Source organism: Thalia democratica, chromosome 9 (assembly GCF_965202585.1).
Source record: "Thalia democratica chromosome 9, ktThaDemo2.hap1.1, whole genome shotgun sequence".
Taxonomy (NCBI): domain Eukaryota; kingdom Metazoa; phylum Chordata; class Thaliacea; order Salpida; family Salpidae; genus Thalia; species Thalia democratica.
In genome coordinates this window covers 38,418,653-38,445,575 of record NC_139173.1, presented here as the reverse complement: position 1 = coordinate 38,445,575, position 26,923 = coordinate 38,418,653, and the positions used below count along the sequence as shown (strand labels likewise).

The 26,923-nt window shown below is 24.5% G+C and overlaps 2 protein-coding genes across 3 annotated transcripts; both read right to left on the bottom strand.

The window, feature by feature from the left end:
* Window positions 1–6,162: 6,162 nt before the first annotated feature.
* On the bottom strand, window positions 6,163–17,355 carry LOC145844657 (neutral amino acid uniporter 4-like). 2 transcript variants are annotated; one of them, XM_082952060.1, is made up of 10 exons: window positions 17,263–17,355; window positions 16,778–16,843; window positions 16,227–16,403; window positions 15,306–15,489; window positions 14,241–14,417; window positions 11,233–11,328; window positions 10,313–10,482; window positions 9,115–9,275; window positions 7,197–7,380; window positions 6,163–6,515 (listed from the first exon to the last, which is right to left on the bottom strand). In XM_082952060.1, the coding sequence occupies exons 1-10, from the start codon at window positions 17,313–17,315 to the stop codon at window positions 6,338–6,340; spliced, it is 1,446 nt and encodes a 481-aa protein (XP_082808186.1). In that variant the 5' UTR covers window positions 17,316–17,355; the 3' UTR covers window positions 6,163–6,337. The 2 variants fall into 2 exon arrangements, with proteins under 2 accessions (XP_082808186.1, XP_082808185.1); XM_082952059.1 differs by lacking the exon at window positions 9,115–9,275 and adding an exon at window positions 8,205–8,368.
* Window positions 17,356–18,117: 762 nt separating this feature from the next.
* Window positions 18,118–22,055, bottom strand: LOC145844290 (aspartyl aminopeptidase-like). Its single transcript, XM_082951681.1, has 6 exons — window positions 21,909–22,055; window positions 21,038–21,210; window positions 20,314–20,712; window positions 19,891–20,084; window positions 19,123–19,432; window positions 18,118–18,500 (listed from the first exon to the last, which is right to left on the bottom strand). Exons 1-6 carry the CDS (start codon window positions 22,046–22,048, stop codon window positions 18,322–18,324), a joined length of 1,395 nt encoding a protein of 464 aa, XP_082807807.1. The 5' UTR covers window positions 22,049–22,055; the 3' UTR covers window positions 18,118–18,321.
* Window positions 22,056–26,923: the final 4,868 nt, after the last annotated feature.

Genomic DNA, 26,923 nt, shown 5'->3' with positions numbered 1-26,923 from the left:
GAACGAAGAAACAAACCAAAACGACAAAAATGGACAAGATGATTCTGGCAATTTAGATAGTAGTGACAAAAATAAAGAATCTGAAATCGACGAACAAGGCACAAACGAGAAAGACCAAAGTAACAGTGCCAATGAAGATGTAGAAGATAACACAGAAGAAAGCGAAGACAAGAAAAAGCAAAATGAAGTTACAGAAGAAAACAAAGAACCAAGTGAGAACAAAACTGAAGAAATAGACGATACAGTAGATAAAGTTGAAGACAATGACGAACCTTTAGAACCAAAGAAAGAAGTACAAGAAGTAAAAGTCATTGAAGGAGGTAAGGATATAGTTTTAGAAGTGTACTAGAAGTTTTTTTACTAAATTATTTCCTAGAGTTTACTGAAAAGTTAGTCGACTATGCGAAGAAAATCGAAGGAAAAGAAAACATAACTTTTACCTGTACTGTCAATGATCCTTCTGTGAAAGTTATTTGGTTCTACAAGCAAAAGGTGAGATATTTTCTTGTTATACTAAACTGTTAACACTTAATAAATTTTAGCAAAAAATTTTCATTTTTGAGCACAAAAAATTAAAAAACAATCAAGTAGTTTATCCACTTCGTTTTTTTTCTTAGGAAATTATAAGTAACAACGAAGGCTACACCTTAAAATTTAAACAAAAAGGTTATTAACTTTAAGTCTAAAATAATACTATAAGAAGCTTTTCAATAGGTTTTTTTTCTTCAGAAAATTACCGACAAAATAGAAGGCTTCATTATGACGTCATCAGATTGTGTCAGATCACTGGAAGTAATTGATTGTGACGTCACTGAAGATGAAAACGTCATGTGCGTCACAAATGACAACAATGACGTAACTTCCGCTAAAATTGTCGCGTTGAGAAGTACGATTTCTACTAACAATTATAAAAAATTTATTTAAAAATATATGACATACGCACATACTACAACAAAATGTATATTCAAGGCAAAATAACTGGGAACTTATATTTTAGACTTTAACAGAAAAAAATGAGGTCAAAGATAGGTTTTTAAAAACAAACTGTTTATGAAACATTTTTGCTTGATTTGAACGTAAAACTGAAAACTTTGTTAAGGCAAAGACTTTTTTTACAGTTTTTGATTAAGTATAGCTTAAAATGCTAAATGACTTTTTAAGCGAGAAAAGCCAAACAGTTATTACTAATATTTTTGAAAAAAATTACTTACTTATATTTTTTAGTAATATTTAAACGAATTTATATTTTACAGATGACGTTCTACCTGACTACTGTAAGTTGTTCAATTATTTTCTTCTGATTGCATATTTAGCCTGCAAAACTTTATATTACATTTGCAATTATTACAAAAGACAACTGACAATTTTACCAACAGTGATAAATTTCGAGCAAGCACTTCAGATGGATACCAGTTGCAAAAACATCAGGATTTTTTGTGTTGTGAAAGACCTCAAGGAAGACACGAAGATCACTTGGTATCACGATGATCAACCCCTTCAAGATGATGATAAATATCAGGTAGGTATGACTTTTTGAATTAGATTAATAAAATATCTCACAGGAGTTATGACACTATTTTTTAGAAATGTCTTTGTTGTTTATCTACAACACAAATAATTAGGTTTTTAATCAACACTAAATTTTGATGTCAACAAAACTTCTATTTTGTTAAGTTTTTAAATGAAATAGTTTTGAACTTTTTTAAATAATCTATTTATTTCTGATACCAAGTTCTTTTCTATTGTTATATTAACGTTTTTTTTTTTTTGATAGGCTTGATAGGTTTAAACTATACTTTTATTATGGTTACATGATTTAATTAAAGTATAAACGTTTAAAAGCTTCTTAATAAAGTTTTTATACTTGGTGATGCTTAAAATAACTTTGCTTTTATGGTCATAGACAATTAGAAAAAAAGTATTTGAAAATTTTTTAAATAACTAAAAACTGGTTTTTGTTTTTGTTGCAGTACAAATTTAATAAGAGAGATAGCCATAAAACCTCAAAACAACTTTCAGATATACGTAGACATTACGAGCGGTTACGTATCCATTCATATAACTCCGACTAAATTAAAAGACCTCAGTGGAAAGTTTACTTGCGAATTTATTTCAGCAAATTCAACTTTCGACACCAAAGTCAACTATGAAGTATCAACTAACAGTAAGTTTACCAATAAAGATGATTGTTTTCTAATATTGTATTTGTTTTGTGTTACTAAAGATCAAAAATATATAACTATTGTTTGTTAACAGACTCACATCATTTATACTAAAACCTTTGCATCGTTAATTTTAGTTTCAAAATATCACTTGTTGAAAATTTAAACTAGTATTTCAATATACTTTTGCGTAAATTTTTTTCAAAATATAAACACAAAAAGTTTTTTAAGTTCTTAAACAAGCTACTAAAAACTTTACAGCTGCAAAGGACATAATAACAAGTTGGAATGAGAAAATAACAACTGAGCTCAGAGACAAGATAAGAAAAACTGAGCAAAAGAAAAGTAAAAAGAAGATCAAAAATATTCAGCAAAGTCTGAAGGTTAAAAATTTACACAAGTTGAAAAATAATTTGAATTTTGTAAAACTATATGAGAGTATACTAATCAATACTCAGCCAAAATAACTCTTTAAACATATCTGTTTATCCACAGGAGTCGAATAACGAAGCTAAAATAGTGGAAGAAAATATAAATACTGAGAAGAAAGATAAAAGTGAGCTTTCACAAGAAATTACTGAAAAGTCTGAAGATAAACCTCTATATAGCTGACTATACATTATACAAGAAGAAATATAGATGACATGATAATAATAATTTTATCATAAATACACTTCAATTTTACTTTAAAAGCAAAAGTGTGATTTTGTATTAGTAAGATATAGGTTTTTAAACAACTTTAACGGGTGTTTTGTGGTAATATTTTCTAAAATTTTTGAAACTTTAAACAGAACTTTCTAGCTTATGCCTTATATAAACTTTTGTTTATTACCTAGTAAGTATGATTTTGATGTTTTAAATAAATTGATGGTTTGAGTAGATGTTAATATTTAGTTATAACTAAATTTAGAATTTAACTTGAAAGTTTTTTAAACTGTGGTTTTACTCAACAAAGAGTTGGTATTTTATCTCAGATCTATTTTTACAACGTTTTGTTTTTATATTTATGTTACTCCTCATATTGCATGTTTAACAATTGACTATACACTATTGTCATACAATTGTCATTTAATCACTGAATTTAGATTTTATAAAAAAAATTAATGAACAACTTACATATAAAAATCTTTGAAAATTCTAGTTTGTTTTTATGATATGTACCATAAACTGTTTTAAATGATAAATAAGTTGTTAAGATTGTTGGTATTAGGCAAAAAAAGAATTGGTATTTTATCTCAAACTTGTTTTTATATATGTTTTGTTTCTCATCTATTCTGTATATTGCATGCTTTAAACATTGACTATCTAACATTATCGTTTACTTTTTATTACAGAACTAAAGCTAGGTTATAATATATATTATGTATAATAAACAATTTGTCAAGTTTACTTAATTTAGACTGAATATATATTGTTTTTTCTTGCTACTATTTCTACTTTAAACTCAAAAATTTTAACTTTATTTCCTTACAATATTTGATATGAATCTAAATACAGGTGTTTGAAAAAATAAAATGACCTAAACACTATAAATTTAATTGTTTTACTGTCCTTTTTTAAATTTAGCTTAAATAAAAGCAATTTTAAAAAAACTAGTAGTAACTTTCAATACAAAGGTTCAAAAATTTTTTGATAAGTTTAATAGCAAACAGGTTAGTTAGTATTGGTTAGTTAGATTGGATCTTATAAAATATTGTTAAAAAAACAAGTAACTTTGTTATTAAAACCGCAATAAACGACATATTTAAAATAATTCTTAATTTCTTTATCCTTAAAGAAAACTCATAATGCTAAGTTTATTAAATTTCGAGTTAACCATTAAAAAAAGGTTGGCATGATTAGTTTAAAGCTTGTAAATATTAATGTTGTTTGTATTTAAGTTGTTAATAAGTAGAAAGTTAAGGCTACAGAGGAACTGTCATTTATTCAAAATAACTCTAATTTAAAATTTACGCATAAGTCACATTTTTAAATATTTATTATTACAACCTATGGACTACAAATTTCTTGTTGTCAAATCTCTTCCAAATTTAAAGGCACACTAAAACCTAACTACGTACATTTTATGTAATTGTGTTTGGCCCAGTTGAGCTTAAACTTAATGTTAATTTTTTAAGTAGTTCAAAAATATTTTAAGAGTTAAAATATAACAAACATTAGTTTACTTAAGTTATTAAGCTTGTTATTATGTCTAATATACTTAAGAAATTAGATTTTTTTTTAGTTTAATATAATTTTGTCTTCAAATTTTAGAAAGACAAGCATAAATTTTTATTTTTTTTTTTAAATAAGTACTACTAACATTTAAACTGAATAAGTATTACATATTTCTTGTATTTTACTTACAGGTTTTTTTTCATTAACGTCAGCTGCTATCTTTTAAAACTATTTTGAAATACTAATTTACAAGCATTACATGATAAACAAAAACAAACTTTTTTTTAATTTATTTAAAATAGCAAGAAACTTTTTTGAGCAATAAAAGGCACAATAACACCAAAGAAAAATATTTTCCATTAAAATAAAATCAAAAAAAAAGAAAAAAAAAAGTATATTTTGAAAAACTGTTTTAAGCTTTGATTTAAGTTTTTGGTTTGTAAAAAAACATGCAAAATGTTTCTTAAAATATTTGATTTAAGTAAACAAGAGTACGATAAAAATATATTTTAAACAAAATAAAATAAAAATACCACTCAAACTGCAACAAAGTAAAAGAATAGCAAATAAAAAACCAATAAAAATGTGTAAATTTGAAATAAGTCACAACTTTTCTAATGTTTAAAAATATTTAAAATACTTAGTACTTTGATTTCGAAGTGTTCACAAGTTTAGAACCTTTTTAAATTATACAATTTTTTTGGTAAAAAGACATAACTTAATTTTTTTTTTTAAACAACTAATAAAGTTAATATTGCACATATTTTAACTTTGAATATAATAACACAAGACAGAAATATATGTATCGCTTAAGTTATATTAATATGTTGTAAACAAAATTAATGCAAATTAAATTTTTGTATGTTGTATGAAAAAAAGGATATCCCAAGTAAAACAAACATGTGGAAATAGCTTTAAAAAAGTGGATTTAATATATAAGTGACGAATTTATATGACAAATAAATATTTAAATGAAAACAGCTTCTTTATAGCAGAAAAGGCTTGAGAAGATATAGTTAAGTGTTATTAAAGCATTAAAGATAAAAACTTATTATGGTATAAAATTTTAACTTTACTTTTTAACACTTTTACAGTTTGGTACATCATTTGAAAATAGTAAAAACAAAATGTATTTTTAGAAAAACTAGTTTTGTTTATAAGAAATTTAAGGAATAACTTAAATTACATAGCAGTCAAAATTAATGGATTTTTTTTACCTCTTTGTAAAGCTTGTTAGTAAAAAGTTTTTAATGTAAAAAAGTAAGAAAAACTAAATCCAAAGGTGTGAAAATTATTTTAAAAGGTGCTTAGTAAAATAAATTAACTTTTCTTTTTTTTTTTTATTGACAAATGTTAAGCATTTTGTAGATCATATACTGATTAATTTTTTTAATGTTTTGAATAAGTGTTTAAATGATAAACTTTTACAATATATGCCTTATTATCAGTTCAAAAGCACTCTAACTTGAAATAAATTAATAAAGTAAAAGATAAGGCAAGTAAATTTTAAATCTATAAAAAAATAGAGATAAAACACAATTTAAAAAAGGAATAAAACAAACTTTTAGTATTTTTAATGTTAGTTTAGTACAACTTTTGTCAGTTTTTATGTACATGTTCACGATTTGTTAACTAAAACAAAAATAAATAAATTTAATATAAGTAATAAAACAAACTTATCATATACCTTCCACTATAATTCCACAGAAAAGTATTGATTTTGACTTAACTTTTTAATATTCATTCTTAACTTTTTAAATAGTCTTTGTTTTTAAGAAATAGTTGACAATCATAAATTTCAATACTACCTTATATGTTTTTAAAATTTTATACTTTATGGCTAAGTAGATAGTTATACAGGATTTAAATATTTTTTAAGTTTAAAATGATATTGATCTTAAAAATATATTTTACCTAAACACAAATCAAGCAAATTTAAATTGCAATTCAACTTTTTAGAAATCACAATTCAACTAAACATTAAAGTTCAGCATACCAAACAAAAATTATAAATCAATTTACAACTCGATATGCAGTGTACTATTAACACCCCCACTACATGTCGGATCCGGGTCAGGATTGGTCAGATCATGTACGATATTTGTAAGTGCTGCTATCGTGCCACTTACGAATCCTAATAACCCGAATATCGTGATGAAGATGTTCTTCGCATATTTCAGCTTCCATGTGAATGTTCTGAAAAATTATTTTATAATTTCTTATATGTTTTTTTTTAATTAATAATATTGTTATGAAGATGTTCTTCGCATATTTCAGCTTCCATGTAAATGTTCTGAAAAAAATATTTCAAAATTATGTAGTTATGTTTATTAATAATATTTTTATGAAGATGTTCTTTGCATACTTCAGTTGCTATGTGAATGTTCTTTTAATATATAAGTAGCATAATTTGAAAAAACAAAGTTGAATTTATTAAGGTATTTCAATAAATACATGCCTTCAACTTGAAATCGTATGTACTACAAAACTATGCACTACAAAAATATTAACTAAGATCTTAATCTTATTCATTCTCATCTTAAATGAAAAAACATGTAGATATGCTTATAAACCAAGGTTTCCAAAAGTGGGCCAAGTGGTTCCCTTAGGGGCCATAAGCAGTAAAGAGGCCGCAGGGGCACCATGAGGCCATAATTTGAAAAATACACTAGATATTGTGGAGTTGACGGTGAGGAGCAAAAACAAGGTTTTAGGTGCTTTTAAGGTAAGTTTTTTTGAGAAATCTTGTCGGAGGGGACATAGGTTTTTTATTTCTATAAAGGGGTGCATATGAAAAAAAAGTTTGGGAAACCCTGTTATGGACTCTTTTAACAGTAGTAACTCGTTTTTCAATTTGATAAAATAATGTAAACTTACTTATCAATAGTGACACGTTCTTCAATAGAATCTTCTTCATTAATGAGCGGTGTATGGTTGTGTGGCGCATGATAGGTGAATATATCGATCATTGGAGGCAATATGAGTGCAAGAACTGAACTGCTAATAGCTCCTATCAGGGAAATGTAATCACCCAAGTTCGGTATCGCTATTGCACAAGCACCTATGATAAATATTAATTTTTTTTTAAATTAAATTTTTTTAATTTTATTATTTATCAAAAAAATGTGATCCATTTAAGAGTTAAATATTATGAACTAAAAAGAACAGTTTTGTTTAACTTTATATCTTTTTAATGCATTAGTATACTAAGTCTTGTTAACCTTTCATGGTTTTGTGTTTAAAATAGACTTTAAAAATATCAGAAAATGTTTTTAAATATTGCTTTAAAGTTGGAAAAAATTTAGTTTAATGTTATGGATTTAAACAAAGTTAATTATATTTTTACATAAAACTTGACCACAAAATCTTAACTTTAGTGTTAATAAAAACTTCGAAAAAGTGAACATATTTTCAGTGCTTAAAGTACACAATAATACAGTAGTTATACCACAACTTTTTCAATTTAGTAACCTACTAAAAGATAGTGTGCTTCTATTAATTTCACACACAGGTATAAGTGCTTACATTAAATGAACCAAGCTACTTCTAAGCATGCAATAAGTATTTACGTACAGCGAATTGATATCAACTCCTTTAAGAAACCCTTACATACAAGCTTAAAAATTTATTAGTTACTTTATTTTTATCAAAACTAACAAGCCACACATGCAATAAAAAATCCTGATGACAGAAATCTTAAATTTTCTGTGGTAAGTACAACAAAAATTCAATAAATGATATTAGTTACTTCATATGTAACTAATAAGTATCCACATATTTATATTAAACAATATTAATTATTGTTTTATACTAAACTATTAACAAAGATGTAAGTAACAGATGTATAATAATTAATATTAATTATTATTTTATGTATAAACTAACAAGTTACACATGCAAGACATATTCTTATAACACCAATCTTCAATTTTCTGTGATGACTATCTATTGATATCCACCCGTCAATCATCTGCATTGGGACGTAAAATTGAAGCAGCCACGATGTCAGTATCACGAACGAGTACAAGATCTTCGCTACTTCAGATAAACTGTGTCGGTTTATCGAGGTAAGACTTATTGTCGGGTTATCGAGATAAAACTTATATGCGAATAAATTGGTAAGTGACAGTTAATTGGGAAGTTTGGAAAACTACAAAATTGCCACTTTACTTCAGTTTTGTAAAGAGTTAAGTTTCTGAATCTCACTGATTATTTTTGTATCGAGCAGTGGCGACGCGTGATGACGTCATAGAGAGTGCAGATTGACATAAACTGGCTTGTTATCTCCTACATGTTTTGTTTTAATCCTCTTGCTAATATGTCATTTTTTGTTATAAAAAAAACTTTTAAGGAAGTTTGTGTTGCTCCGGGCTATGACGTCATAACGCGTCGCCTCTGGTGTGAAGAAAGGCTTGTATTACACATTTACGCAAAGCTGTTTTCAGTTTGATGTTTCATACAATTATGTTGAAACCAAACTAATAATTTATTTTTAATTATTGGTTAAAATTTTAAATGTTAGTTTTAGTGGTAACCTTCTATAGAATCAATTATACAAAGAGATATACATGAGAACCAAGTCATATTTATTTAGTGTTCATTACAAAGAATAAACTGAAATATATAACAAAAAGTGTGAAAAACAAAAAATAATAATAAATAAAAAGAGCAATACACCAATATAAGCAGCCCATAATCATGCCAAGTTATACAATCTACAAGCAGAGAGATCTAAAAGCTTCTACAAGTGCAATCCATCTAAACAAGTGCAATTCTACTATCAAGTAAATCTTACAAGTAAATGATACAAGCAGTGCTCTCAGGATATTGCAAATTATTCTCTTGTTAATCATTTCTTCAATAGCTCCCTCGATTATCTGCATGGGTACGTAAAATTGAATCAGGTACGTCATCAGTATTGAGAATGTATAGAGAAGTTTGCTCATATCTGACAGTCTGAATAAGTTGGAGGTTATAAAATCTATCCGACAGTCTATGAAGAACCAAGGTAAAAAGTATATGAAAAATATAATTCTACTAAAAATAAACAAAATTTTAAACTTACAGTGATGACAAAATATATTCATTAAATTTTTCGTACAATGAAGTTAGTAAGATTTTATTAACATAGATGAAAGAACTTTTAAAAGTTTGTTTTAATAGTCAAATAAAATTAATTTTAGAAAACATTTGAGATATTATAACCTTTTAAAAGACTTACATGAAAATTATCTAATCTTTATTTCTATTTGACGATAAATATTTCAAAAACTTACATATTTTAAATACAAATTTTAAAATAAAAATTTAACTTACTTGACAATTAACTGTTTTTAATAGAGTTTTGTGGTATACATAAAACTTAAATATAAACATTATATTTGATTAAATAACTACAAACGATACATTCCTAGGTAAACGCAAAATCAATTTAAATAAACAATTTATTAAAGCAGTATGACGATATTTTTTATTTCTAAATACATAAACATTAAATAAGCTAAGTAAACAAAACTTGAAAGTATTCTAAATTTAAAATTGTAATTTGTTAGTAAAAAAAATAAAAGCTTTATAAAAAAATAGCAATGACTGAAACTTAAAACAACTTGATTTTTAACTAGATTGTTGTCAAAAAGTAAAACAAGTATTACAAAACTTCATAAATAAAAATTTACAACAAATTAAGCAATTATACAAGGCCACCACTAAACTGACATTATTTAAAATTAAAAATTAATTTTGTTTAATTGATCTTAATAATCAATATTATTTAATCTTAAAATAAGTAAAAAATTGATAAAATTTATTTAACTACTATTTATTTATTTTTGACTTAAATTTACATAGTTTTATGTTATTTTTTTTAAACACTAGTAAAAGACACTCAGTGATCATTTTTAACATAAACGAATAACTACTGTATTAATTAAAAATCTTGAATAAAAAACAATTATAAACAATTATCAATTCAATAACTATTCAATAAAACTAACGGATCCCCTGACGGTAGATTCAAGGTGATGCTTCCACAAATTTTATCACCATACGCGATGTATCCCATCACACCGACTAGTAAGTACATTGATGACACCAGTGTCATTCCTAGCGGTAAGATCCACCTGAACTTACGTGGTTCCTTCATCTCGTTTTCTAGTGGGAGGACCTATTGAATGAACATTTTTTAAAATGAAAACACTAATACTACATTAGATAGTCAACTAAATTAGGAGGGACGGACTATTATACATTTTAGTTAATTATTCGTTCTTAAAATGTCAATTTATTATAGTTTTAATAAACTTTTTACTAATTATAGATGTCTTAGGGTAAAACCAGGTTTTACAATAAGTTTAATAATTATTATCATACATTTATTACCTAAATTTAAAGTGGAAAACAGTAATTATTTAGTTTGAAACAAAATAATTTGTAAAAAATGTAAAAACTATTTGATAATACTTATTTATAATTTTCCTAAATAAATTACGCTTATATATCTTATTTAACACATAGCCACATAAATTAAAACTTGCTGTATAATTTGGGTGAAACTTTACATTCAAATAATTTTATTTAAAACTTTAACATAAATAGAATATAATTAGAATAAAATATAAAATGTAGACATGTTTAATAGCAGAATCAAAGACCTATAGCTTATATTCAAAACAATAAATAAGTACCTCTATAGAAAATGTATCTTAAGCAACTTTTAAAATTTAAGTTAGACTTTTTGCAGAAACTAAAATCATAGTAATAAAAGTAAAGTTTAAAAATTTAAGTATTTTTTACTAGCAAGCTTTATAAACTGTATATACTTAATATTTACAAAAAACGTGTTATAACAATAATAAAATAAATTATGTTTAAACTCTAGGACTTTTTCAGTATTTAAAATAAACTTTTAACTAACAACGCCTATTCCTTCAAAAGCGAATATGGCTGTTCCGAAAAAAGTGGGAATTTGACCGACTACTAAAGGAGGCATTTCTGTATGACTTGATAATTTCTGTAAAAGATATTTACATAGATTAATTTGATTAATTTTGGTGATAAATTATTGTATTTGGTACAAAAATGTTATTAAATTGAAATTTTAACTTAATATAAAAAGTATTGTTAATGAAAAAAACATTTTTTTAAATATGACTTTAATACTTTAAACTTACCTTACTATGTATTGATTTTATCAAAAAGTTCATATTGTTATTAGTAAAGTAAAACTTCAACAGGAACTACAGTTTGTAAAATTTTACAGACAAAACAATAAACTATAACAACTTATTGCATATTTGGTAATAAAACATTATGTAAATATTTACTTTGTTTATGTTCTTTGAAACATAATTAATGCTTGGTAATCAAAATAATTCTAAATTTATTTAAAACATTCAGCAAATTTTGCAGTCTTTGTTTTTGTAATAAAATAAACTGTTGATTAATATAAAACTAATAACAACAATATGTCGTGATTTCTAAAAATAATTAAAAACGTGTTAGTTTAGTTAGTATGATCACTTTCAAAGTTGCTAAAATTTTGAATCTTAGATAAACACAACAAAGTAATACTTGTAAACATTAAACTATAAATATTTTATCAAAAATAGAATCAAACTAACTCAAGTTTTTCATTTAACACTTTATTATATTTTTAGGGATGTAATAGTATACTATATAACATATACTAATAAAAACATAGAGTAAACATAGAGATTTTTGTTTTCAAATATTTTTAATGTAAAAACGTTTTGTTGTATTTGTTTGTAAATATATAAAACCGTAATATCTTATATAAACGTTTAGGTCTTAAAAATGTTGTGTTTTTAAAAAACTACTAACATTATTTAAACTTTATCATTGCAAAATTTCTTGTTAAAATTAAACAAATAGTTAACTTGATTAAAAAACTCCAACTCTTTAGATTATACTTTTATTTCAAGTTGCAAAAACAGTTAAATAAAAAATTTTTTCATTGAGTTTTTTTTTCTTAATTGTATTATACAATAAATTATTTACTTTTAAGTCTTAAAGATACTTTTATTATGTAACAAACCTTAGACTAAATTTGTAATATTTAAACTCGACTAAAAATAATTTAAGTAAATTTTGTCATAGTCTAACCATTAAGACAGCAATCTGTAAAAAACCAACACTTACTATTTTTCTTTGTTTAGATATGTTTATTTTTATGTTAGTTCAAATATTACAAATAAAATATAAAACTTGTTACAAAATATAAGATTTTTATAAGACTTAAAGTAAATAAATGGCTGCATAATATAATAAAAACAAAAAGAAATTATTGTATTTTCTTAATCTGAGGATTTTTTTAAACGCTTTAAATCTTATTTTCTTAAACATAGTTTGAAATTTATGGGATGCTTTTGATACAACTAAATAAAAAAACTACAAAATTTATATTGAAAGTTCAAAATAAAAATAAATATATTAAACTAAAAATAAATGCACAGTGAGCACTACTATCGATGTAAACAAAAGTTAATAAAATATACAAATAAAAACTATTTGTTTTAATACTAAATAGTGATAAATAAATAAACCATGTTCAAGGCCAACAGTTTCAATGCATACTATTGTGGCTTTATTATTTAATAAGTATTTGACCATCAAATAAACCAAAGCAAACAATTGTCTGTGTATTGCTAACACTTTGAAATATTTAGAAAGGCATGTATAATGTTTTTCATAAAATATTTTTCTATTATAACTAAATGCTAATTTTGGTGTATTTGAGCTCAATACTTACTAAAGCAGAAAACTTTTAAAATCAAAAACAAAGAGTGTTTTCTAAATGATATATAAAAATATACATAAATGATATTTATTTAATTATAAAAAAACTAATTTATACAGTTGTTTATATAAATGATTAGTATTCATAATTAAAAACTTATTAAAACATGTTTAAACATTCTAAAAATATATATAACTTACTTGAATTTTGTAAACCATTAACATAGTACACAAAGCATTAAATATCGTAAAGCAATTTTTACTGATCTATCAGTCTCATGATATAACTTGACTAGACAAATATAAATTTGCTGATGTTCAAGTTTTCATAAATGCTTGTGTAATCATTATGTAATGTTATGGTGAGTATACATTATTCATTCACAAAACTTAAATTTATCTTCGAGTATCAAACCTCTTGATTCATTGTATGTGACATTATTTTAACATAACTGTACAATTAAATCAATTTCTTTTTGAATATTAACTGCTTGAAACTTTGTGGTATTATCAAAATACAATTACTGTATAATATAATACAAAATATAAACAAAAACAAAAGTGTAAATTATAGATACGTTGCCAATTGTTAGCAATTGTTAGGAATCTTAAATATTTTTTTTCATTTTGTTTTATAAAATGAGCTCATTTACAACTTTAAAATAAATAATTAAACTGAAAAATTTATATGCTATTTCAGTAAGCTTTATTAAGTCTCTATAACTCATCATAACTAACCATACCAGTACAGTAGAAAATAATTTATTACTTATTGCATTTTATTATAACTAACCAATCCAGTACAGTAGAAAATAATATATTACTTATTGCAACTTATCATAACTAACCAATCCAGTATAGTAGAAAATAATATATAATTTGTTACAATTCATTATAACTAACCAATCCAGTATAGTAGAAAACAATATATAATTTATTAAAATTAAATATAACTAACCAATCCAGTATAGTAGAAAATAATATATCATTTATTAAAACTAACTAATCCAGTGTAGTAGAAAATTATATATTATTCATTACAATTTATTGTAACTAACCAATCCAGTATAGTAGAAAATAATATACAATTTATTACAACTTATTATAACTAACCATTCCAGTATAGTTGAAAATAATATATAATTATTACAATTTATTGTAACTAACCAATCCAGTATAGTAGAAAATAATCCCCAACGAAGCCACTGTAGCAATATTGGCAAGCATTGAAAATAATGTCAAAACTTTCAGTGTTCTTATAAATGAAAGTGGAATTATTATCAATAATGTCATCAGCATGAATATTCTGTCTGAAGGTGCATCTTTCCATGATGAAGATACTACCTATCATATTTTAGTTATTTCAATTATGTATTATTTTTATAAGTTTTTTTTTTTCTAAATAAGTATTTTGTTAGATGGTGCGTACTTCTAAGAAGTTGATACTACCTAAAGTTTTTAATTTTTAATCATTTCATTTTATTTTAACACCTTTTATATTAGATTAAATATCTTTCCAACAAGAATAAAATTTAAGTATGTATTTATGGAAAAAATAAATGTATTAAGCCTGGGTCCAGCGTAGGACAATAAACTTGCAATAATAGTTATTATTAAATTATTAATAGCATATAAAATGTACAAGACTGTGAACAAATATGCAAAATATTCAATTTATTCTAAAGTAGTTAATTATAAACTTTAGCATTTGTGTAGTATAAGTAAATACCAGAACAAAATACACAAAACTGAAAAAAGATATTATCTCTAGGTTAAAGTTTAAATATGATTAGTATTTGCACTAATTTTCGTGCCCAAGTCAAATATAGCTCACAACTTTTTATACTTAGTTTTTATAAATGTTAAAAATCAACAAATGAGTTTCTATATAACTATAAGACTAGTTAACATCTTTAAGCAAGATTTTTAATTTCAAACACTTATGAGTTTTTACTTTCAATAACTGCGTTGAAGTTCATAAGCAACAACTATATTTACATAGGCTCAGTTTTTGAATTAAATATAAAACTAAAGCTAATGTACTTAAACAAACTCATATTTATTCATTGTATTTATTTATTTTTTGTAAGATTTAATTTTTTTAGATTACTGATATACCTTGTATTTTAAGGATTTCTTAAAAACTAATTTCATTAAAGAAAAATTAAGATTAATGTTTAATTTTTAAAAAATTAAATTATACTAAGTATCAAAACTAGTATTTTTACTAACCTGTTTAACATTTTGAGCAATGAATACGAAATAAACACAACAGAATCCAAGCTGTGTGATTAATAAAAATGCGTTGACTAATTGTTTGAAGAAATTTGGATTTCTTCTGATTATTGATAAACTTGAATTACTTGCAGAATGGTACATTGTATCTGGGTAGTCAAGTGATCTTTTCTTTAGTGTTCTGTAAAGTTTTATAAAATGTTATTAAGTTTTTTATTATATATTTTGTGTACATTGTGTTTGGGTAGTCAAGTGATCTTTTCTTTAATATTTTGTAAATAACTTTAATTAACTAATATATGTTATTTTATATAACTACTTAAATTAAATCAAAGGTAATAAATATTAAACTCTATTTTTAATTTATTTACATTAAACAAATTTTCAAACTGCTGTAATAATGGGAGTTCTTAACAACAAGTTGTATACAATGAGTTAAACAGTTTTAACACAACTAAAAGAAACATAACAAAAGCTTATTTATATTGTATAATAACTAATATTAGGCACAAAAAATCTAATCTGTAATATAATTTTGATTTTTTCACTAATAATTGCATTGCACAAATTACAGCTATGAAAACCATAACAATTGTCCTAATAAGACTCTACTTCAGGGTTTTCCAATTTTTTTTCAAATGGCCCCCTTTGAAGAAATTAAAAAACTTATGGCCCCCTAGTACCAAGATTACTCAAAAACTACCATAAAAAACTTTTAGACCTTTTTATTTTTGCTCTTCATCAGCAACTCCAGAATATCTAGTGTAAGTTTTAAATAATGACCTCATGACCCCCTGTGGCTCATAGCTGAGTATCTGTCATGGCCCCCAAAGGGGTCACTTGGCCCCCTTTGGGAAACCCTGCTCTACTTCATACAATAAACTATTAATTACTTACATTCTGAACAACATATCTAACCTGCAGTAATATTTTGAGTTTTTCACAAGTAACTGCATGCAATGGGTACATATGACAGCCATGAAAACAATTAAAAGTGGTCCTAATAAAACTCCAGCATGCATCATTGCCCACGGGATGCCAAGAAGTCCCGTTCCGACATTTCCCTTGATCAGGTGCATTATTGTTGCTCCGGAGCTAAATAAGAATACTTTTTATAGTTTATTATAAAATGTCTTAGATAAATGAAATTTTATTACAATTAGTTTCAAGGTTTTTCTTGATACTAATTGTAATAAAATTATTGTGATTATTGTGGCTCCGGAGCTGTGTAATAAAAGAAAAATTTTTATTATTTATTTTAAAATATATGTTAAATTAAGAATTTTATGATACTTTCTCAAAAGCATTTTATTATAGTGCATTATTGTTGATACAGGCCTGTTATTTAGTAAAACTTACTTTTTAAAACAACGTTTTATATTATAAAATAACAAAACATATTTATAAGCTTTTATTTTTTTGTAAATAAATGTCTACAAAATAAAAAGCTCATTATTTTTTAAACTAACGAAGTCTGGTTAGGGTGTTCTTCTTGAGCTATTTCCGTTTCATATTCATCTTTTCTTGTTGATTTGCTAAACATTTATTTTAATTAATAGTCCATTGTTAATTAGGTGACTTATGAACACTAATAAACTACAAAAGGAATAATATTACTTAAGGACATGGTCATTTGGCTAACAAAAATTTCAACAAATTTCATCAAAAGAAAATTAAAGCACAACATGTTAAAGGTTGACTTTAAACTAAATTAATTGAGACTATTGTAAGTATTTTGTAAAAATAAATGCTATACAGATGAAAATGTTAAAAATAACTTTTAAAGCTTGGTGAAACACATATCAACAGTCAAATCAAAACTTTTTTTATTTAAATAGAAGCAACAAAAAACAAAAACTTTATATCTTGTTACCAGTGAGTCAATATCTTTTTTATAAAAATAAATATTTAACTCATATTCATATTTTTCACTTTGTAAAACCAATAGACTTACTCATTTTCAGGTTTTTCACTTTGTAAAAGATTTTCATTCTCTTCAGCGCTCATTTTCGTAGTGGCTTGTTTGATTATTTAACTTAAATAAATGCTGAAAAAGTTTTTTTTTTATATATCTAACTCAAACTAATTTGAAGCTTTAATTTTCTACAACTCTTTTTGGTTTTTTTAATTTTGAAGTGTAGATCAATAGCTACATCAAAACTTAAAATATTGTTAAAACTATTAATAGTATCCTTTTTATTAATTATAGCAGCTTTTTACTATCATGTGTATTTGATACATCTTTTCAATGTGCATATAAAAATAAAATATATTGGATTAAGATTTGGTTTATTAAATCTCATTTAGTTTCATATGTTTCTAAACTTCCATAGAAAAATTTTCAAGTTAAAAAAATATCAAAATTAAATTTTTATTTTCACAATTTAGGTAATACTTTTATACAAAAAACATTTATTAAATGAAAAAAATAAAATAATTTCTAAAAATAAATTGTTTAAACTCATTAAAAATTTAAAATACATTGTGTGTAAGTGAGAAAAACTAGTTATAACTACTATGTAAAACTTTGAAGTATTAAATTAAATAAGAATCTATACAGCATTTCATTGTTCTATTTTGTAACATACTTAAGCACTAATTAAGACATAATTAAGTGAATATAATTTGAATACATATCCGTCAAAAACATAAATACTGCTAAAAAACCAAATTAAGTTATATAATCATATACTTAAACATTAAAAATATCAAAGTAGTTATATTTCCTATAAAAAATACCTAAATAAATTATAGCTTTTTTATTTAGAACTCATAAAAGTTTCAAAAATAAACAAAATATAAAGTCGGCAACAATTGTTTTATAATAATATGTTATTATAAATACTTCAAAACAGAGTATTATTTAGACTTGTTTAGTAAGTATAAAGTTAAAAGATATTTCAAACAAAAAACATTTTACTGCAATAAGGTTTTTGCATAATGTCTCCTTAAAACTTTTCAAACTTCAAATCAAATTTTAATATAATGTTTCTTTTATAATCTTCATATTTCTTCACAGCAAGTCCAGCATATCACTGCTCATATTGGAGTAATTTGAAAAGAATGAAGCAAATAATTGTTCACTCTGTAAAGGAGCTTTTACTCCACATATTTCCCTTACTGAGTGCATACTGAGTTGGGCGCAACCCACATCTGCAGTGTTTACGCCTAACTGGGCAGATATCAGTGGTCCTGTAGAGTTAACATAAGTTCATAGGTTGTTGACAAAAAGAAATAATCATTTTAGGTTTAAAATAGATATAGTTGTTAAGTTAACAACAAAAAACAATAGCAGTAATTTACATCAGAATTATTTACACCTTGTTGGGCTATACATATTAGAATAAAGTAAAATTAAAATGATATTATGTGACATATCAAAAAAAAATAATTACAAGTACTATATTATAAAGTTTTAACTACTACTTGTACTAAACTTAATTAGTAAGCTTATTCAAAAGGATAGTCAGACTACTTAATATTCATATAATTCTAATAAAAACTTAAATATAAGCGAAGTTTTTTAATAAAGTGAAATACTTTTTATAACCGTTTCTTATAAAGAAATAATTTTGTTTATCTCCGTGACCACATGAGAACTATAATTGTTAAAACCAAAGGTATGTATACAATTTATAGGTTAAAGCAAAAGTATCTAATATATATTAAAACCGGTACTCATATAATACATAAATTAACAAAAATGAGTATTTAGCTTTTGATATGACCAGCAAAAATTCTACTCCAGATCCTTTTAATTATATATCATTAAGATATACTATAAAATAAACTGAAATGTTATTAGTAAACTCACCAATAGTACTTCCACAAGGTATATCATTCCTTGCCATCACATGCTGTATAGGAACGTCAGCCAACTTGGCAGCTTCTCTGACAACATGGTTTGATGTCACGGTGGTGACGTATTTCTGATTGTTGTTCACCTTGACGACCGGTCCATCATTCAAAGATGGTTTCATGTTGTCGGAATGTTTGTCAGCGTAGTTTGGGTGGACAGTGTGGGCCATGTCTGCGCTGAGGACCATTGAACGGGCCATGAACTGGTTGTAGATGTTGGAGGCTTCTGGTGATTTGGTAAGATGGGACACTATTCTGTTCAACACCTGTAATTAGAATTCAATTCAAGTTGTCGTTATGTTAATTAAACAAAAATGTAAGCTTTTTAAAGATATGTTAGTTAGAAACTCAAAAACTTATGTATTTTATATTTTTTTGAATATTTTTGTATAGAAATTTTTCAGTAGTTGATTACTGCTATAAAATTGTTGTAGTTTAACAGTTGATAAACAAAAATGTTTTATTATTACTGTTGTTCTTGAAACATTTTCCAAAAATTATTTGAACAAAATTTCAAATTTTAGTATGATAAAACATTTTATACTCAAATACCTGTGGAGCATTAGTAGAATCTATTGCATGTGAGATAATAATAATAAATTTTCAAATGAAAAAATAACAATTCAAATACCTGTAAATCACAATTTCATTTTTTTTACATGTCTTTATTAATTCAAAATAAGAATATCCTTCCCTTTTAGTTAATAATTTTACGCTCAAATACCTGTGGAGCATACGCAGAATCAGCACCTCTCTCAGATCTGGATCCTACTTCTTCGTGATCAAAAGCCATGAAGACTCTCACGTTTTCATCTTCATCTAAATTTTTATCTGCACTCATAAGTCCTTCCAAACCGCTCCAAACGTTCAACAGGTTGTCAATACGCGGTGCAAATATGAAGTCTTTACATGCTCCACCTATGATGTTAAATTAAAATAATAAAAAAAGAATTTTGTTTAATTAGCAGATTTAAAAAGTGTTTTATTTCATTTTGTATTTAGTAAAGGAAAAGTTATTTGTAATAATTTTAATTAAAAATTCATTTAATGAGCACTTATATCTTTTCTTGTTTAAATCATGTTTATCTAAATTAAATAATTAACTTAATTTCACACTTTAAAATAAACTACAAAACAAAAAATCAACCTATAACAGAAGGCTGGCAGTCTGCTAAGTACAAGTCAAAATTCACAATATTTTCTACAGGTTCATTAATTTCTTCTGATATCAAACTCAACAGCTCTTCATGGTGGTTTTTCTGAAAACTTGTCTGAGAATCACTAGAACTTTTCTTGCCATTTTTGAATACACTGATTACTGGGTTAAGGTCTGTTTCTTTGTTCACTTTGAACTCTGTGTTGGTTTTCGGGTTCAAATGAATGCAGCAGTTCGGGACTCTCAGAACTGGTTTGTTTATATCCACTAGTTTGGAGGTAAGTTCTTTTTGCTGACTTATTAGAACTCTGCCTGCTAATTTCAAGTCTCTGTCAAACCAGGAAGTCCAATTGCCACCACCGTAAGTTTCAACTCCTACTTGTTTGTAGCCTGTTAAAATATAATTGACTTGAATTAAAAATATAAATGGACAGTTACATAATGTTTTTAAAGTTGTTGATAACAGCATATTGGTCTAAACTGGAATTTAAAAGAAAACCTTAGAAAAAAGACCTGCTGGTAACTAGTAAAAAACTTTAGTAATACATTTTGAATGGGCTTTTATGAAACTTTGGTTTAATTACAGAGTTCAACTTAATAAGACATACTGTTATATAAAGGTACCAACAAATACCTATGGTTGTTAGATTTTGTATTAAAAACATCAAAAACTGAAATCACATGATAAATTAAAATAGTAAGTCAGTTGTTTTACCTTCACTTTTTCTGTTACTGACTTGTTTGACCCTCAAGCAAGGACTGTCTGTGTGGGCACCAACTATACTGAAACCAGATTTGTCCTTGTCAAACTTTCCACCGACTGAGAATGCCATCACAGCAGTGCCCATTCTGGTTGTGAAGTACTTGCCATTTGGTTCTATCTGTGACCTATTATTATTTTACTAATTACTAAATTTAAAAAAAAAGTGGTTTCATCTTTAATTTGAGTCATCTGAGTCCTGCATTTTAATTGGTCATTTAAATAAGATTATATGTCATTTAATATATATTAACCTTATTTTGTGAGGTCAAGACTTTTAATTAGACTTAAATTACAAAAAATACTGTTTGTTTTATTATAAATTCTATATGAATAAAACTTTATTCAACTGATGATCTCATTTGATTTAGTTCAATTGAGTGAAACATTGTTTTGTTAATAAAACTTAAAAATGTTAATTAATTATAAAAACATCTTGTTTGAAGGTAAATATGTTGTTTAAATACTCTTAGTTGTAGATAAACTTATATCAAACTTTAATGGAAAGATATTCACAACTTTTACTTATTTGTTAAACGTACAACTTTTTAATCACTTATGTTCAGATAAATTTAAAAAAGTAAATATACATTATATAAACTGTACTAAACTACCAACCATTTTCATACATATAACATATAACTCATATAACATATCATTTTGTTATATTACGAAAACATTTTTTTTAGTAGACTCTTAATTGTAGATAAACTAACATAAAAGTTTAATGTAAAGGTATTTATAATTTTTTTGATTTTGTATTAAGTACAACTTCTGAATAACTCATATTGAAATAAATTTCAAACAAAACAAACTGCTAAAATACCATTTTGAAGTCTCATCCAGTTGTTTATACCCATTATTTTTCAAAACTTCTTTGCAGTTTTTAACTACATGGTATGGGGAGGGTGAAATGTCAACAAATTTAATGAAGTTTTTGGCAGCCTTCAAGTAATTACTGTTCATTTTTTAAGTTATTATCTAAAATAAATACTTTAATATTTTATTGTGAACTTTTGACTTTATGCACAGAATAAATTTATTTTCCATCTAAATTACTAAGTAGATACTTTAATGGGACTTTAATTGTGTATTATATTAAATAAAACTCAAAAAAAAAACAGTTGATCATTCATTATCAGCTTTATTTTTTCATTTAAATTTTATTACAGAAACCTCTCGGATCTGTAATATTTTAGAATTCTCATTTTAGAATTCTAAAAAATTTAAAAAATAGAAAATTTTAATTCTTTTTAATGTTGCACAAAATAGGTTTATTGTATATTTCTAATTTAAAATATGCTTTTAAATGCTAATTCACCCTTTTATATCTTTATACTTTGTAAACTTATGTTCCTTTACTTATTGATAAACATTTAGTTTAATATAAGATAATAGATAATATTTTAATACAATGTAAGAGAAGTTTATCCTTATGTGGGCAAAGGTCTAATTAAAAAACTTTTAGTAACATAAACAATTTTTATTAAATATTTTTCTTATACTTTATATATTTTTGTTTAAAAGAAGAAATCTATTACAGCACTAAAGGCGAAAAATTTTTAAAGACTATAGAAACAAATTTTAATATAGACACCACACCATTTCTTAATTGTAAAAAAATACTTAATTATAAATTGAATTCGCGAAGTAGAATAGAATATAAATGTTAAGTATCAAATAAGTCACATATAAACAAATATAAAGCAAAAATCTATTTGTTGTTTAAATTAGTAAATTTTTTCTACAAGTATTATTATTTTACATAAATTTAAAACCTTTTTTTTAAATATGTATAGTTTTATATTTTGTTTTCAAGTTTATAAATAAAGTAAACAAATTATTAAAAGTGGGAAAGTTCCCAGTCTGCTTATAACTAGAATCAATATAAAAAACAGCCATTATAGTAAGTATATTTGGTACCTCTCGTTTCTTTACGATCTCTCACATTTTTACGCACTTTTTCTGTGGACACAATGTGCGTGAGAGGATACTGTAATTATAAAAAAAAAATAGCTAAAAATCTTAAGTTTTTCAGGGTGCTTTTATAATTTTTGTCTTAATTTCCAAGATTTTCCATATTTTTTTAGAAATTATCAAATTTATGGTTTATTTTTGACTGAACTTTTATTGATGTAGAGGGAATAGTAAGTCTGATGTTTTTTAAACAAAAAATAAATTTAATTTCAGGCAGTTCCATTTATTTAATGATCTCAATTTAAAATACCACTATTTGTGTGATTAATTAAATTAAAAATTGAATTAAATGTCTTCAATATTTTGTATACAAAAATTAATATTAAATGTTTAGTAATTTTGTCAAAATTGAATTTTTCTCAACCACAACTCTTCTTTAAAAAACCAAGTGTGATTAGAGCATAATTAAAACTGCATTCAATGACAAAAGTGAATAGAGCATAATTCATAAACTGATTATAGTACTTTCTTTAATCTATAGCAACACTTGTTTGTTTATCAATTTTTAGATTTTACTTTCAAATTTTTATTGATTATTATATGGGCCGATTGCATAGGGATATTAACTTTAATACTCTCTTAGTTGAACACAGCAAGATCAAAATCCAGTTCTTGACATATATGCAAAAAACAGTTAGAGACAAGACATTTAAAAAAAGCATTTATTTATTTATTTTTTGTTCCTAGTAGTTTTGTTGGTGCTCTTTAAATAAGTCAAGTTTTATTTTAATGTCCACTTAACAATGGGCATTCTTTTAGATAATCGTGGCTTATTAACAGAAAACTAATATTAATTTGACTGCAAACTAATATTTTCTATAAATCAAAAGAGTTTTTCTCATTAGAAAGGTAAAATAATTATTTTGCTGATATGTTTTTATTGTTTACAACTAGCAGCAAATCCAGCATAAGTGTAACATCATATAAGGGGGAATACCCTACTTTAAACAACTAACTAAGTTTTAGTTTCACGTTAAAGCATTGCAACTTTTATTTTGTTGAACGAGTCGATACGTTATATTTTTTAGTTTTTTTATTTACTACTTTTTTTTTATTTTAGTTAAGTTTATGTTTATATTGTCTACAATTAAAAATTTGCTTCTATTTTTTTTTTCAAATTTTAACAAGAGTTTGTGCTTGGCTTTTTTCGAGTGAAGTATCATTGTAAAAATAAAATTATAATGTACAGGCGTACAGCTAATGGTTTTTATGACATCTAAGTATAATTTTTACTTAAATTTTAATTTATAATAGAATTCATAAACACTTTTTAGAATTACTCAATTATATATTATCTGTTTAAGAAACTTTTACTTATGTTTTGTTAAGTGTAACACAGTTTTTTTAATATGTATGTTGAAATTGATTATTGTTAGATTGTACATTTAAATTTTTAAATTTCAATTTAAACTCGTTCTTTAAAATTAATAATAAACTAAGTCGTTCGACAAATGTTTCTAAATTTTTTTTAAAAGGTATTTTCTTTATAGTTTTAGACAAACAATTTTTTTTCTTAGAAATTAATGAAAATTTATACTTAAATCAAGGACACCACCCAAAAAAAGGTTATGTACGACTGTAGCTTATGTGTTTTAAAAAACAAAAGTTTTAAATTTTATAAACGTATAACTTCTAAATATCTTAGCCTTAAGTTTAAGCTATTTACAATCGTAATTAAGTTTAATTTTACTTATTGTTCGACTTGTTCTAGACTTAAGCTATTAAAAAACACTTTACAGCGAAACAGTTAATTTTTATCAAAACATAAAAAGTATTTCAGTAAAGTTTAACATCAAAAAAGTTTTTAGCAAGATTTAAAAATCAAATTCTTAATTTTCAATTACAAAAAAAAATGTATATCAATCAACATAAACTTTTAAAGTTTATTCTGAACATAACTTATTCCAATAAAAGTTCAATTAACGAGTAATATGGGGTTTTTGGTTAAGTAGAAAATTTAAAACAGTTTGTGTGTTTTGTCATTATTACAATGCAGAATATAACGCTACACACCTTGGCTATCATACATCAGTTGTGTTTTTTTTTTTTACTTTTTTAATGTATAATAAATGTACAATGTAAATAGTGCACTACTATTTTAATTAAAATGGTGTGAAGGTAGTCTTCCTCTTTTGATTTTAAAGACCGGAAAGGATTGAAATTCAGATAAAACACAAATAAAAAATGGTTAGAACCATCAAAAAAACTTTCGTTTATTTTTTTGTTTTCTACAGAATTGAAAATATTTGTTTTTTAATAAACGAAAGATCTCTTCAAAGTGCTTGAGTAAGACTGTGACTGATTTTTTTTGATGGTTCTAACCATTTTTTATTTTTGTACTATTTTAATTATGTAAACCAGTCAACCTTGTAGACTAGGAAAATAAAAAATATATACATATACATTGCTTTGTGAAGTTGTATAAAAAAAAATATTATTATTTTGTTAAGTTTTCCGTTAAAAAAAATTAATAATCGCTTTCTTAATTACCTAACATTTGAGTTTTATCTCTGTTATTTAAATTTACAAACTATAAAAAGTAAAAAAGTTTTTCATAGATTTTCTAGAGATGTTTTTTTTCAGGTTTAGTGTTTATTCTATATTTAGATAAAACATGCTTTTTTTATTTTATGTTTTTCTGGGTAAAAAAATAAGTTTATGTATTTCTTATTAGTTTTAAAAATATTATAATTGTTTTAATTATGAAAAAATTTTAAAATTAAAGTTCTATTATCAAGTATAAAAACTAAAACTATAGATCATAAAAGTAATTTACTTTTTAAAAAAAGTTAATGCAACTGATATAGCTTTTTAGTTGCACGTTTTAATACTTACTCTACTTTTTCATCCAAACTAAAGTCACAAAGAGTATTTATTATCATTTTGGTTGTTGATTTTTTAACATAGTGTACAAAAAAGTGCAAAGTCACTTCGCAAATTAAATTGCGATTTTTTTTAAATTAGTTGTTTTATGTTTCAACATAAAGTTTTTATGATTTTATCAACACAAATTACATCTACTTTGAAAATGAAGTTTTAAAGTATACATTATTATATTCAGTTTATTTGAATTTCATGCAAATGTTTAATAAGACTTAAAGTAAAAGATATATAAATATATTTATACATATTATTGGAACATTTAAACTTTTATGCTAACAATTTTACCAAAGCTTCATTTTAAAAGCAGCTCTCTTATAAAACAATTCTCTTTTAAAATAGACTCAAGTAGATTATTATTTAATTTTGTTTATTGAACTTTAGGTTGTTGTACTAGACACACAGATTTAAAAATCTTAATTAAATTCATTGGTAAAGCTGAAATAAGAAACTATGAAATTTTTTTTTTTAAATCTTTAATCAAAAATTTAAACTTGTAGTTGAATTAGTTTATAAAGTTCTAAAATCATTTTTAACATTTTATTGACGATTTATTAATTTATTACAAAAAAGTCATATTTGTTAAAACTATGATACGAAGAAATCAATTTCAAATATACTTAGTATGGACTTACTTTGAATTAAATTAAGTAGTATACCTTTCAGCTTTTATTTTAATTTAATAGCAAAAAGTTCTAAAAACAAAAAAAATCAGTTTGTATAAAACGTAATAAACTGATAAGTACAAAAAACAATGAATTTATTACACAGTCATTACAGCAGGCGGCCAGGAATTAATATTAAAAATTAAAAACAACTCAAAAAAAACAAAAAATGCAACAAATTATAGAAAAGTTAAAGATGTATTTTAGTAAATACCGGTGTAAAAAATATACTTTTTATTTATAATTTAACTATAAAAATTTTATTCTAATATAAGTTTTTCTAAGCTTATGGATATATTAAAATTACTTAACAGAAACC

Excerpts from the sequence above, each read along its gene's own strand:
- LOC145844657 (XM_082952059.1), bottom strand. The coding sequence starts at position 17,315 with ATGAGCGCTGAAGAGAATGAAAATCTTTTACAAAGTGAAAAACCTGAA. Across the intron at positions 16,844-17,262 it reads AGTGAAAAACCTGAAAATGA|CAAATCAACAAGAAAAGATG; the intron begins GTAAGTCTATTG and ends ATAAATGTTTAG. Across the intron at positions 10,483-11,232 it reads CTTTTGAAGGAATAGGCGTT|GTCCTCCCACTAGAAAACGA; the intron begins GTTAGTTAAAAG and ends TTCATTCAATAG.
- LOC145844290 (XM_082951681.1), bottom strand. The coding sequence starts at position 22,048 with ATGAACAGTAATTACTTGAAGGCTGCCAAAAACTTCATTAAATTTGTT. Across the intron at positions 20,085-20,313 it reads CTGCCAGCCTTCTGTTATAG|GTGGAGCATGTAAAGACTTC; the intron begins GTTGATTTTTTG and ends TTAACATCATAG. Across the intron at positions 18,501-19,122 it reads ACCTTGTGGAAGTACTATTG|GACCACTGATATCTGCCCAG; the intron begins GTGAGTTTACTA and ends TTAACTCTACAG.